We start from the raw sequence: 11,127 nt of genomic DNA, 5'->3' as shown, positions 1-11,127 counted from the left end.
AGATTTTAGTAATGGAATATTTGTGCTTATGTACAAAGTGGCAAAATAATTTGAAGTAGTTGTACCAGTGTACAAGTGAATGTCAAAGATTTCTACATACAATTTAGTATCAACGATTAGATAGATAGAGTAGGTGACCTAGACTCGGAGTAAAACGTAAAGAAACTTAGCATTTTCAATCATTTTATTTACTTAAAACAATTTTTACACAAGTATTGTATTCGTATAGAATGGCAAGAACATAGGAATGATTATTGTTAAGCTTTAAAACTGCTATATACATTGTTTATTTAATTAAATAATAAATAGTAATTACAGTTACTGTGAAGTATTTATATTAATAATATTAACTAACACCTTATCTTTACGTATATTTATTTTAGGATTAAAGTAGATATATTTAATAGATCAAGTCTTAAAACAAGTTGTCATGTCATTATTTTATTTGCATTATATAAGTATTTATTTTCTTCATAGCCATTTATTAAACCTACCATTCAGTTCTACATAACATATAATATTAAACGTATTAGGCATTATAACTTCTAGCTCTGAGTCCTTAATCTAATTTTACACTTATTACTGTGGAATATCAGGTATAATTATGTACAGTTAAATATTCTAGTAATGTTATATGTATAATGTTTACACTTTCGAGTATGATGAGAACTTGTCCTTTAAATATTCATTTACCCGATGGGAAGTCTAGTGTCGTATACGTTGGTCTCGTCCGTGGCACTGGAGGTCGGCGGACTCTAGGGTGAGTCTTGCCTCCGTCGTTGTTGGTACTCATTACTGGTTCACCCTCTTCTGGCAAATACGGCGCCCTCGGGCTTAGTACCAGAGCTTTATAAGACGAATGCGAATCAGCTATACTACGCCCATCTCCTTCATCGCGACGAGAAAGCTCCGAAAAAGGAGACACAGAGCGCTTCTCAATCCCACTCGGTCCTGGAGTCTCTTCCTTAGGCTTCAACTCATACGCATTCTCTTCTTTCCTCTTTGGCTCTATGTCCTTCTTGAATTTCGTCTGACGCTCAATAATTTCCGCTGTAGTCAGGTCGGAACCTTGAACGTCTGTTTCCAAAGGCGGTGCTGACAACCAAGGCCTGGAAGAGTTACCGCTGCACCATCTCTCTTCATTCTCATTCGGATCTCCTAAAAGACCAAGTTTCTCCAAGTTCTGAAGTAGTAAATTCTCACTTGAACTGGCAGCTCTCATTTCTGTTTTCGAGTCTTCAGCTAACAATAGCTCTGCTAGCGGAGGAGCGAGGCCTAAGCCAATGTTTCTTTCGTGGTACACTTCAGATATAGTGGGAGTCAGTTCTCCGCTCATATGTCGCACTTGAGCCAATGAGTCTCTACTGCTGGTGCCCATTTTAGGTCTCGGAACTCGTTTCGAAGTGGAAGGTTGATTCATAGGTGGTTCGGGCTTTTCTTCTTCCGTTCTTCTAGGTTGAGCTGAGGCTAAATCGTAGAAAGCATCTAAGTATCTAGTATGGGAATGTTCTGGACGTCTTCGCAACACGGTGTCGTGACCGGAGCCTTCCCAATCAGAGTCGTCGGTCGAAGGTGGTCGACGGGTGTATAGAGTTCTTATTTTAGTTTGGTGTGCTAGGGCTAGCGAGACGTCTCGTTGAGGTGCGGTGGAGGTTGGTGCGGGGGCGGCCGGTGGAGACGGAGTGAAGGCGGCGTCGCTCTCCCCGCGGTAGCGCGGCGGCGGCGGCGCGGGCGGCGGGGCCGTGCGGCCGTCGGGCTCCCCGCGCCCCACCTCCGTGGACGACGTCGATCCTCGCACGTACATCGTGAACGCACCTCCGCAAGAGCCAAGAGGCAACGGTGGCGGTGGCACTGATGATACACTTTCTTCTGCGGGACAAAATTCTTCTTTAGATTCTTATTCTAAGGTGGATTTCTGAAGTAGAGAAAGTTGGATAAGGACGGTACTTACGTCTATGCTGCCTTGGAGGTGGTTCTCCATCAGAGTGAGGCTCCAGGTCTCCATCGTCGATTGAAGCTAGCGATTCGACGCTTGAGCTGGATTCTAGACTCAGACTTCGTGGGGCTTCTTGGGTGTCTGAATGGACAATATAAGAGTTTAGTTGAGCTATGATAAAAATAAGTAGTACCATTATGAGTTCAAGGTATATGGTTGGGTACTTACCAAAGAGTGCCAGAAGCGCTTGTAGTACAAATTGTATGTGCCGCCTATTTGCTGTTTTGCCAGTGCGTAAGGTCACCTCGTCTTGGCCTACTTCCGCCAGGTCGAAGCCAAGTGACGCCAGTAGCTCGTGGCATCCGTTCACTCTCCACAACCTGTTCAAACAATCGAGTATAAAAAATAAATAAATTCGGCGTCTACTTGCAAGTGCTGTAACCGGTCCTAAGAGTTTTATTTATTTTACTTGTTGCTATAAAAGTACATTTTGCGAAGGTAGGATCTTATACTGACCTGACATTCACGGCAACTTCAATGGTATCACTCTCAGAGTTCTTGGCAGAGAACTGAGATATGACTGAACGTATGACACCTATGATATCGTCGGCCACGTCGCCATTTGAAATCAGTTTCGATAGTGCTTGAAGGGTTGTTGGCGTTAAACCTAAAAACGAAATTTTGTTACGTGTCTTGTTTTTGCGTTAATTATTGAGTATATTGAAAAGACAATAAGGACTATATTGGCGTAAGTACCTAATAAAGCTTGAAGGCTAGCAGAACATTGGGTTAATCTTTCTTCAGGATCACTTTGAGGGAAGAACACACTTGACGGAATTCCATTAGCGGCAGGTTCAAATCTGGAATAAATAAAATAAAATTAGTTAAGTTTGTCAGCTGGACTTGAGATTTTAATAGTTCTTATTTTTTATTATAATATTAAAAAAATCGAAATGTGTTGTGAAACGGCCTAGTGCATAAAAACGATCCATGTCTATATTTAGCTTAGAATAAGTACAGGCTTATTGAGGGTTTATGTAGAAGCATTTACCTGAATCCAACACTCATCAGCAATTCCCTCCATCCAGTAGCATTGCCTGCCTTGTTCTCTATGCTCTTCTGTGTGGTGTACATCGCGTTCTTCTGTCCTCTCACAATTCTCTGCAAGGACTTCTCTACCAGGTGCAGGCACACTCGTAATGCGTCACTGTGGGATACAAGTGGATGTTACCAAAAATCTGGTCAAGATCTTGAAGTTTATAAGAACTTAATTTATACCGATTCCTATCCTGCTTTATTTCGAAACGACCCAATTCAAATTCACAAGAATTGAGAGAAAGAAAAAAAATCTAATATAGAAACAACCATAAGATTACGAATAGTTCCAATGGGAGTAGGCATATACTATGATCGTAACACACAACTTTCTCTTCCGTTTTTTATAAGAGTGTCGGAGTTGAATCTTGATAGCTGCTCGATAGTTTAGAAAATCTACTTTTGGACCTGTGGCCACAACAGTTTAAGATGTAAGTAATCTTACCGGCACTTGTCAGGCTGAGCCAGCAACTCGCAGAGCGCTTGTCCCATAAGCGCCACCTTGTTGCTCAGGCGCACGTTAGCACCGAGCAGCACCAGGCCAGACCAGTGAGCGGGGTGGGCGAAATGCTTTGTGTGGCGGACAGTTTGCATTGCGTCACCGAGAGCTCTGGCAAATGAGAATAATATAACATATCTTTAGTTTGAATATAGTCAAGTTATATAACAGGTGATAGCTTCTATCTAGTAAAATCGTTGTATTCTTTAAAATACGTGTTTGTTTATCTAAATTGAGTAAGATGTCGATTCAGAAGTCATTAAATTTTACTTCAAAAAATAGTGGTGTCCTTCACGAATAAGTAACTCTTAAATCATCTTTTTAGATTGTGACTGACTGCGGAAATCGAAATCATTGTTTATTTGGTTTAAAGGTTCGTTTGTGTAAAGTAAATGAAAAATTCAACTCACTTGGCCACCCGGCTTCCTTGCAGTAAAGCAGAGTAGAGCGCTCTATACAGTATCTTGGTAGCAGTGTCTTGAGGCGCTGGCCATAGAGTCAGCAGGATGGCTTGAGCACCAGCCGCTAGCAGTGCGCGGCACAGACGGGAGACACCCTCGCCGGCAGTCATCACGTCTTCCGACTCCTCGGAAGATGACCCTTGAAGGGCCACGCTTGATGGGGCACAGGATATTACCACCTGGGAAAATGGGATTCAGTAAATTCTTTAGGACTCTGATGGTCTTTGTTATTCAATGTTGCTGCTGTTGTTATTTGCCAACGCCGTAGAATGTTTCGCGAAGTATTTTTATTCACAAAAATATTTCATTGCTGGTGACTCAGAGGAGCTTCTGGCCAACACTGTATAGATGGTATAACGGTAACTTACCAATCTCGCCGTGATCTTCAGATTCATAATTTCAGAAGCAGTGAGCATGAACTCTGAAGCTGGTGGTAGTTCTTCGTTACTTGCAGGCAATTCTGTGTCTGGAAAAGAAATACATTTATTTTATAGAATCATATCGAGATCGATCTTAGTCTTTAAGGTCTGGTTATTTCAAAACCATACTTACTTTCTTCTTCATTTTCCGTAGAGGTGTCAGCAGCACCGCTTCCAACACTCGTGTTGAGAAGTCGTTTGGCCTGAGAGTCTACCACTTCACCAGGACTGAGCACGATGGCGGGAGTCTTCCAACAGATGTGGGTGGCGAAGTGTATACACTCTGCTTGTGCTAGTTGTGTCAGAACTGCCTCTTTTGAAGCCTGTTGAGAATGAATGAATTGTTTAGTATTTAGATTTCGAACTATATGAACATTTGAGTGACCTTAGACAATTTGGTCACCCTAGAAGATTTGGATGCACTAAGGTCTTTGCGATGTACCTGATAATCAGTAAGGGGTGTGACTCGCAGCATATCAGCGACGAGTTCTGCCTCCTTCAGTTGTGCGTGTGCCGATGCCCACCGCGAGCCGCCGACTCTTGGCGCACCGACCACTAGGCAACGCATGCCTGCTTCTTGGTTGCTGTTAGATGCTGATGCACCTGGATTTTAAAAATTGATTAAATAAAGAAGTGTGGTTTATATTTGTTCTCTATGCAGGCTTTTAGATTTATATATTTTTCACTAAAAATATATATACGAAGGGTGAGCCATGCACTGGAAAATTAGTAAGTAGATCAGTAAGTGATTATAATTAATGAACATAACATCCTACTCACCATGATCGTGATGGGGTCTAGCGCGCAAATGTCTCTGATGCCGCAGCGGGCGCAGTGCCGGGGCAGCCAACAGTGCGTATCTTTCACAAAGTGGTTCAGCATCAGTGTTACCGCGAAGTGCTCCCCAAGGACAAGTGTACAGAGCTCCTTCTACCACAAGAATTATTTCCCGACGACCTCCACAACCTCGACGGCCGTGTGATGCTACGAACAAAATGATGGTTCTAGTTATTCTGACCAAGAAATAAACTTCAAATGTAAATATGAAATCTTATAGGCTAATTCAGTCATAATAATATTATCTCCAAATAATGTTTTGATCTTTTTGATTTAAATACTATTGAAGGTGTCAATTATCTTACCATGATTATTATTACAAGAAGCAGGTAACAAGTCTTCAAAGGGAGCGAGCAACATCTGATACAACGAATTGAGGCAAGGTGGCCCTTGCCAGGAGGGCTGCTTCTTACGAGGGCCGTGGACACTGGATCTGTTTGAAAACAATATTGTGAATAACAAAAAATACTTTGAAGTTTGTACATTTATTAAAAAATAAAAGCTTTCGTACCTCGTGGACCCCTGCAAGCTGGCAACTGAGCCGGCAACCGACCCGCCGACTGACCCAACGCTGAACAATGAACTTAAAGAGTAATTGGACGAATTCAGGAGATGGTTGCGTGTCACCTGGAATCGAGAACACATTTCAATGACGATAAACAATATGAAAGGAGTTTTAGAAAAATATATTAGTAAAAAGTATCAGATCAGAACGTGACATACCATTCTAGCAAGACCTGCGTTAGGCCGCTCATCAGGTTCCCATTGATCCTCGTTTTCTGGTCTACGTTCAGCTGCAGTTTTCAACCAACTTGACCATTCATTGATACATCTTTCTAGTTTACCTAGTCCAGCTGAAATTAGAAGATTATGAAACCATAAGTCTTTCAAACTTTATAAAGAGCTGGTCAGTTTATGAAAAATTGCATAGTGTTTCGCAGTTAACTCACCAGTATTCGGATGCAGATCATCAGGGCTAATGTCGGGCAGACTGTTATCACTGTCATCTGCTTCTTCCACCAGCGATACCTGATGGAATCTTAGAATGCCTGAAAATTATCGAATATTATCATTTATTCTATGTAGAGCTAAATATTTTATATGGTAATTTGAAGGCGGAGTCTCATACCTTTATGTGGCTGAAGTAACCACGCATAAAGTCTTCCAGCAGCCAAACTGTAATATAGTACGGGAGCCTTCTGTTTATTTACTACCTCTATGATATGATCTACAGTTGCTGGACTCCACAGCTCGATACGGTCTTTGCTTGGCTCATCAGAGGCATTCCTGTGTAACATAAAAATTAGATTATTAATGAAATTTTTACTTTCTAGGAAAATTGGTCTTTTATGTAAGTTATTTGTACCTTTGTGCTGAGTGCAACTCTAGGTTGACCTGATTCAAAGAGCCAGATTGTTTATCATTGAAAATGTCCAGTGAACGGCATCGTCCGCGTTCTGCTACAACCAATGCTTCGGAATGACGTCCCAATTCTGAAAATAGCAAAATTTTAATATTTTAATCATTCACATTTTGTTGCTGGCTATACTGCGTTATACATAAATACATAAATTCTTGTATCATTATTTGTGACTTTTAAAACGTCAGCCTCATTTCCATTATTTGGGTACCTAACACTTCCTTAGGCCATGTTAGGCAACCGTACAGTGAGGGCTTCGATTCATTTAATGTCACCATTTCTCATGTAAGAATCGCCTACTTACCAACGAGTACTCTCTGCAAAGCGTGCTGTGTCGAAGTGTACAGTGCAGCTATCTTTCTGTCCCGGTGTTTCTCATGTCCAGACTCAAGTACTGTGAGTGCTGCTTGAAGTTGTTCCTTCGCTTCTTCAAGTTCACCTGAAGCCCATAGCGCGAACCCTAGTCTATGACGGACTCGCGCCTGAAAATTATATTATTTAGCATATTTGAGAGAGTCTACAACCATTATCTTTTTTGTTTTATCTCTCCAATTACCCTCGGTCGGACTATATTGTATTATATGAAAGAGCGATTATTCTTATTCTTATTCGATAACACTTACCTCTTCGTCAACATCAGCCAAGCCTTCAGTGGCAGCCAATGCTTGTCTCAAATACGACACTGCACTGCCACAAGCTCCCATCGCTAAGTGAGCTCTGCCCAAATCCGCTAGGGCTTGTGCTCTACCTCTTGCATCACCTGCAGAACAACATCATTTTAATTATTGTTGGTTTTCAACATATTATATTTTTGTATGTGCTGGTTTTACATGAGCTTTTTCTACTTCTTTTTCAACTCCACGACCGGGATGATCTCAGTCATCAGTTTATCGATAGTTGATAACTAACTACTCAAAATTAGACAAGAAAACAAAATTACCTGCAGCAGTAGCATGTCGCAATCTGGATTCATGCCAGCGAGCTGCTTCGGCGTGAGCACCCATAGACGCATGTGCTGCTCCCAGACCGCCACACGCCCTAGCCTGTATTGTCAAGTAAATTTTTTGTGTTACTTACACGTTTCAGCATGAAGGCGAATTTTACACAATTAGACACCTTTCAGGACACTTCTTACTTTTACTTTTTCTTCTTAGAAGGTAATCAAGATGGACATATTTTGAAAGTTATATCCACCGCACCGGTAGACGATGTTGTGATATTATATTGTACGTAGCATGAAATAATAGTTCACAATAACCTGTAAATGTATAAGTCCGAGTCTATGCGTTAGCTCCAGTTCAGCGCGGTGATGTCTGACTGCCGCTGCGTGGTCACCGAGCGCGTGCTGAGCCACGCCAAGGGAGTGGCACGCTTCTGCTTCCATTATTTGGTTATTCAGTTCCCTGTTAAATAAAACATAAAATATTAGATTATGTTAAAAAATGTGTTGAGGGATAAATATGTACTTGAGAAGTAGTTAGTTAGATATTGCACTACATAGGTGTTCTAAGTATGACAATTTTTCAATTTCCGCAATTTCATTGCCCGCATTACTTTTTAAACTCCTAATATTAGTTATAATACTCACTTGGCAATATTTTTCTGGTGTTCTAAGCAGGACACAGCCTGCTCCAAGTTGCCGAGCGCTATATGCAGAGCACCGAGTTCGCCGTAAGCCTGTGCTTTAGCTTCTGGCACGCCCAGCTCATGCGACACTACTAGTCGTTTCTCTAGACACACTAGTGCTTGTTGAAGATTTCCCACAGTTCTGAAAGAGGTATTAGGTTAGTCAAAATTTGTTCTTGGTACCTATAGAGCTTAATTACTATAGTGACGATACTGATGATAGTCTTGCTCTCATCTTTTGAAGAGAGGATGAACATTAGTAAATATTCATAATAAGATTGTGAGATATCGTTCGTCAGTAATGGACGATGACTCGACGTGAGATAAATTAAGCTTTTCATAGAATAAGTAGCATCTTTCCATAAAGTAAGTAAGAGAATACACATACTTGTGACTAAGTCCCAGGCCGCGGTACGCCCGTTCTTGTTCCCTCGCATTATTCAGCTTCAGTGCTGAAGCGAGATGCTGTTCGTGGTATTTGGCAGCTTCGTCAGGATCGCCCAAAGCATCGTAGCAGTCTCCCAATGAACCGAGGGCTCTGGCTTTGTCTAACTGGCAAGTAGGAGTGTTCACTCGTTCTAGAATAGCGAGTTGCTGGAAAGAGATAGATAGGCGTAGGTATAATGGATGATTGTATTGGTATTTAGTTATATACTAACTTCGAATTTGGAAGACGTGAATGAAGTAGCCAGTTTTAGTAAAAGAGTATTACCTGCTCCAAATATCCAATAGCATCTTCATAATGCCCCATGTTTAGTTTAGCGATTCCCAAATTGCCGTACGCTTGAGCTTCGAGCGCACAATCCTGTAGTTCTTGTGCTCTTTCTAACTGCTCCTGCAAAAATATAACGCTTTAGATATCCGTTGTAACGCTGGTTACACTAACGTTGTAACATTTTGGGAAAGTATCATTTACCCTGTAACATCTGGCTGCATGGGAGTAATGACCTAAAGCCATATGGACAGCACCAAGGTGTGAGTGAGCTCTTGCCTCTCCAGCGGCATCGCCCGCTTCTTGACGCAGAGTTAGTTCCTGAAGAAATATTTTTCAATTATTCCCCGATGTTGTTGTTACCTGTTAATAACGTCAGATGTATGGAACATCTGTTTAAATACCTGTGTATGGTGCCCCAAAGCAGCATCTAGTCTTCTTTGCAGTCTTCTAGCGAGACCAAGCGCTCCACACGCTGCCGCCTCTAAAGATCTATCTCTAGCCTGAAATATGGTTTACGTTAGGTTAGGTCATATCTAAATGCACTCGATTATACTAAATACTTGGAGTATATTTTAGTATAAAGTTTTACCTGTCTGGCAAATCCGAGCTGCCTCTGGTACATTTTTACAGCTTCTTCTACATCTCCCATTTTAATGAGTACGTCACCGATGTTGCCCAATGCTCTGAACTTTCCTTGTAAATGTTGGGTCATATGTGCTATGGCTAAGAAGTATTTCTGGCATTCCAGGGCGGTTTCTAAGTTTCCCAAAGCGAGGTGAGCAAGTCCAAGATTGCAGTATGCTCTACCCATGTTCATTTTATCTTGGAGATCTTTGGCTAGTGAGAGATCTTGGTCATAATACCTGGAAAGGATCATTGCATGTTAGAGTTACCTATTCTTTTAGGTTTTAATCCTTACAACTATAAAGTGTTGCAGGAATATGTACATGAAAAGTATTTGATTGCACATCTATCGTGTGGGTTGTGTGACTAACGATCGTCCTTACCAAACCTAGTGTCAGGACATAGATCTGTTTTTCGTTTCTTACCTGACGGCCTCTCGATAATTCCCCAAACAATAATGAGCATATCCCAAGAAGTGGCAAGCTTTTGCTTCAGCAGTAACGTCTCCTAATTCCTGGGACAGCATCAGGTGTTGTTCGTAGTAAGGGACTGCCTGGGCGAATTCTCCTCGCGAGGACAAGCAGTTTCCGAGATTCAGGAGCGCGCAAGCTTCGCCTGCCGCATCTTTTAGTTCTCGTGCTATTCCTGTGACATAGTAAAAACATTGGTAAGTTTCTTTAATTTTCAACTTGTAAGGTATTCAGTATAGGCAACAGTAGGTACTCTAATTTTCGGAGTACCAAATATATATTTTTCCGTAGTTTATAGATTCAGACTAGATAGAACCTTATCCGCAATGGTTTGATTTTCAAACATTTGTATGTGACATGAAGTTTTAGTGGCGAAAAGTAACAGTACGAATTTCTTATAATTCTGACGGATGAGTACCATCAATACTATGCTTGTGCCAGTAGTTCACAACATATTATCCTTATGCTGAAGTTATTAAAGAAGCGTATATGTAAGCTTACCTAAATGAGCTCTATAATGAAACAGCGCCATATCATGAGCTCCCAGTGCCTGGTAAGCCACGGCCAAGTTGCCATGGGTGGAAGCCTCCGAGCTCCTGTCATGTACTTCTTTGGATATCGTCAGCTCTTGTTTATGGTACTTGATGGCTTGTTCATAGAAACCTGCTGCGGAGTACGCGTTTCCTATGTTTCCATACGCTCGGCCCATACCTGCTTTATCCTGAAGAGAATGTTGGTAAATTGAATTCACACTTTAGAGAGTAAAAAAATAGGGGTGAAGTAATTTACGAATAGCATAGATAGATTGATAGTGTAATTGCAAAAAAATTTAATGCTTAAATGTAAGTTTGTGCTTAGAAAACAAGATTTACTCACTTGTAATTGTCTCGCTATTGATAAGTGCGCTTGATGTAACTTAAGGGCAGCGTCGTGTTCGCCTAAAAGTTGATATACGATGCCTAAGTTTGAACATGCTCGACCTTCACCAACCTGCGATTAAGAAAAAAATATAAAAGTTTTCTTAT

The 11,127-nt window shown here is 41.3% G+C and overlaps 1 protein-coding gene across 1 annotated transcript in view; it reads right to left on the bottom strand.

Moving 5' to 3' along the window:
- Positions 1 to 240: 240 nt before the first annotated feature.
- LOC126375972 (tetratricopeptide repeat protein 28) overlaps positions 241 to 11,127 on the bottom strand; it is a 75,545-nt gene continuing 64,658 nt past the window's right edge. The window contains exons 11-41 of the mRNA XM_050023072.1: positions 10,979 to 11,092; positions 10,604 to 10,823; positions 10,058 to 10,277; positions 9,598 to 9,871; positions 9,410 to 9,508; positions 9,210 to 9,326; positions 9,006 to 9,128; positions 8,682 to 8,887; positions 8,256 to 8,435; positions 7,926 to 8,070; positions 7,608 to 7,710; positions 7,291 to 7,427; positions 6,972 to 7,149; positions 6,614 to 6,740; positions 6,377 to 6,534; positions 6,198 to 6,296; positions 5,971 to 6,101; positions 5,759 to 5,874; positions 5,553 to 5,680; positions 5,191 to 5,394; positions 4,853 to 5,013; positions 4,544 to 4,733; positions 4,360 to 4,457; positions 3,941 to 4,170; positions 3,477 to 3,641; positions 2,988 to 3,143; positions 2,693 to 2,796; positions 2,453 to 2,603; positions 2,165 to 2,316; positions 1,952 to 2,077; positions 241 to 1,869 (exon numbers count right to left, since the gene is read on the bottom strand). Of these exons, the coding sequence (XP_049879029.1) occupies positions 686 to 1,869; positions 1,952 to 2,077; positions 2,165 to 2,316; positions 2,453 to 2,603; positions 2,693 to 2,796; positions 2,988 to 3,143; positions 3,477 to 3,641; positions 3,941 to 4,170; positions 4,360 to 4,457; positions 4,544 to 4,733; positions 4,853 to 5,013; positions 5,191 to 5,394; positions 5,553 to 5,680; positions 5,759 to 5,874; positions 5,971 to 6,101; positions 6,198 to 6,296; positions 6,377 to 6,534; positions 6,614 to 6,740; positions 6,972 to 7,149; positions 7,291 to 7,427; positions 7,608 to 7,710; positions 7,926 to 8,070; positions 8,256 to 8,435; positions 8,682 to 8,887; positions 9,006 to 9,128; positions 9,210 to 9,326; positions 9,410 to 9,508; positions 9,598 to 9,871; positions 10,058 to 10,277; positions 10,604 to 10,823; positions 10,979 to 11,092 (5,796 nt within the window). The 3' untranslated portion in view covers positions 241 to 685. The remainder of the gene's footprint in view (positions 1,870 to 1,951; positions 2,078 to 2,164; positions 2,317 to 2,452; positions 2,604 to 2,692; positions 2,797 to 2,987; positions 3,144 to 3,476; positions 3,642 to 3,940; positions 4,171 to 4,359; positions 4,458 to 4,543; positions 4,734 to 4,852; positions 5,014 to 5,190; positions 5,395 to 5,552; positions 5,681 to 5,758; positions 5,875 to 5,970; positions 6,102 to 6,197; positions 6,297 to 6,376; positions 6,535 to 6,613; positions 6,741 to 6,971; positions 7,150 to 7,290; positions 7,428 to 7,607; positions 7,711 to 7,925; positions 8,071 to 8,255; positions 8,436 to 8,681; positions 8,888 to 9,005; positions 9,129 to 9,209; positions 9,327 to 9,409; positions 9,509 to 9,597; positions 9,872 to 10,057; positions 10,278 to 10,603; positions 10,824 to 10,978; positions 11,093 to 11,127) is intronic.

Source organism: Pectinophora gossypiella, chromosome 20 (genome assembly GCF_024362695.1).
Source record: "Pectinophora gossypiella chromosome 20, ilPecGoss1.1, whole genome shotgun sequence".
Lineage (NCBI taxonomy): Eukaryota > Metazoa > Arthropoda > Insecta > Lepidoptera > Gelechiidae > Pectinophora > Pectinophora gossypiella.
This window is presented reverse-complemented; position numbering and strand designations above follow the sequence as displayed.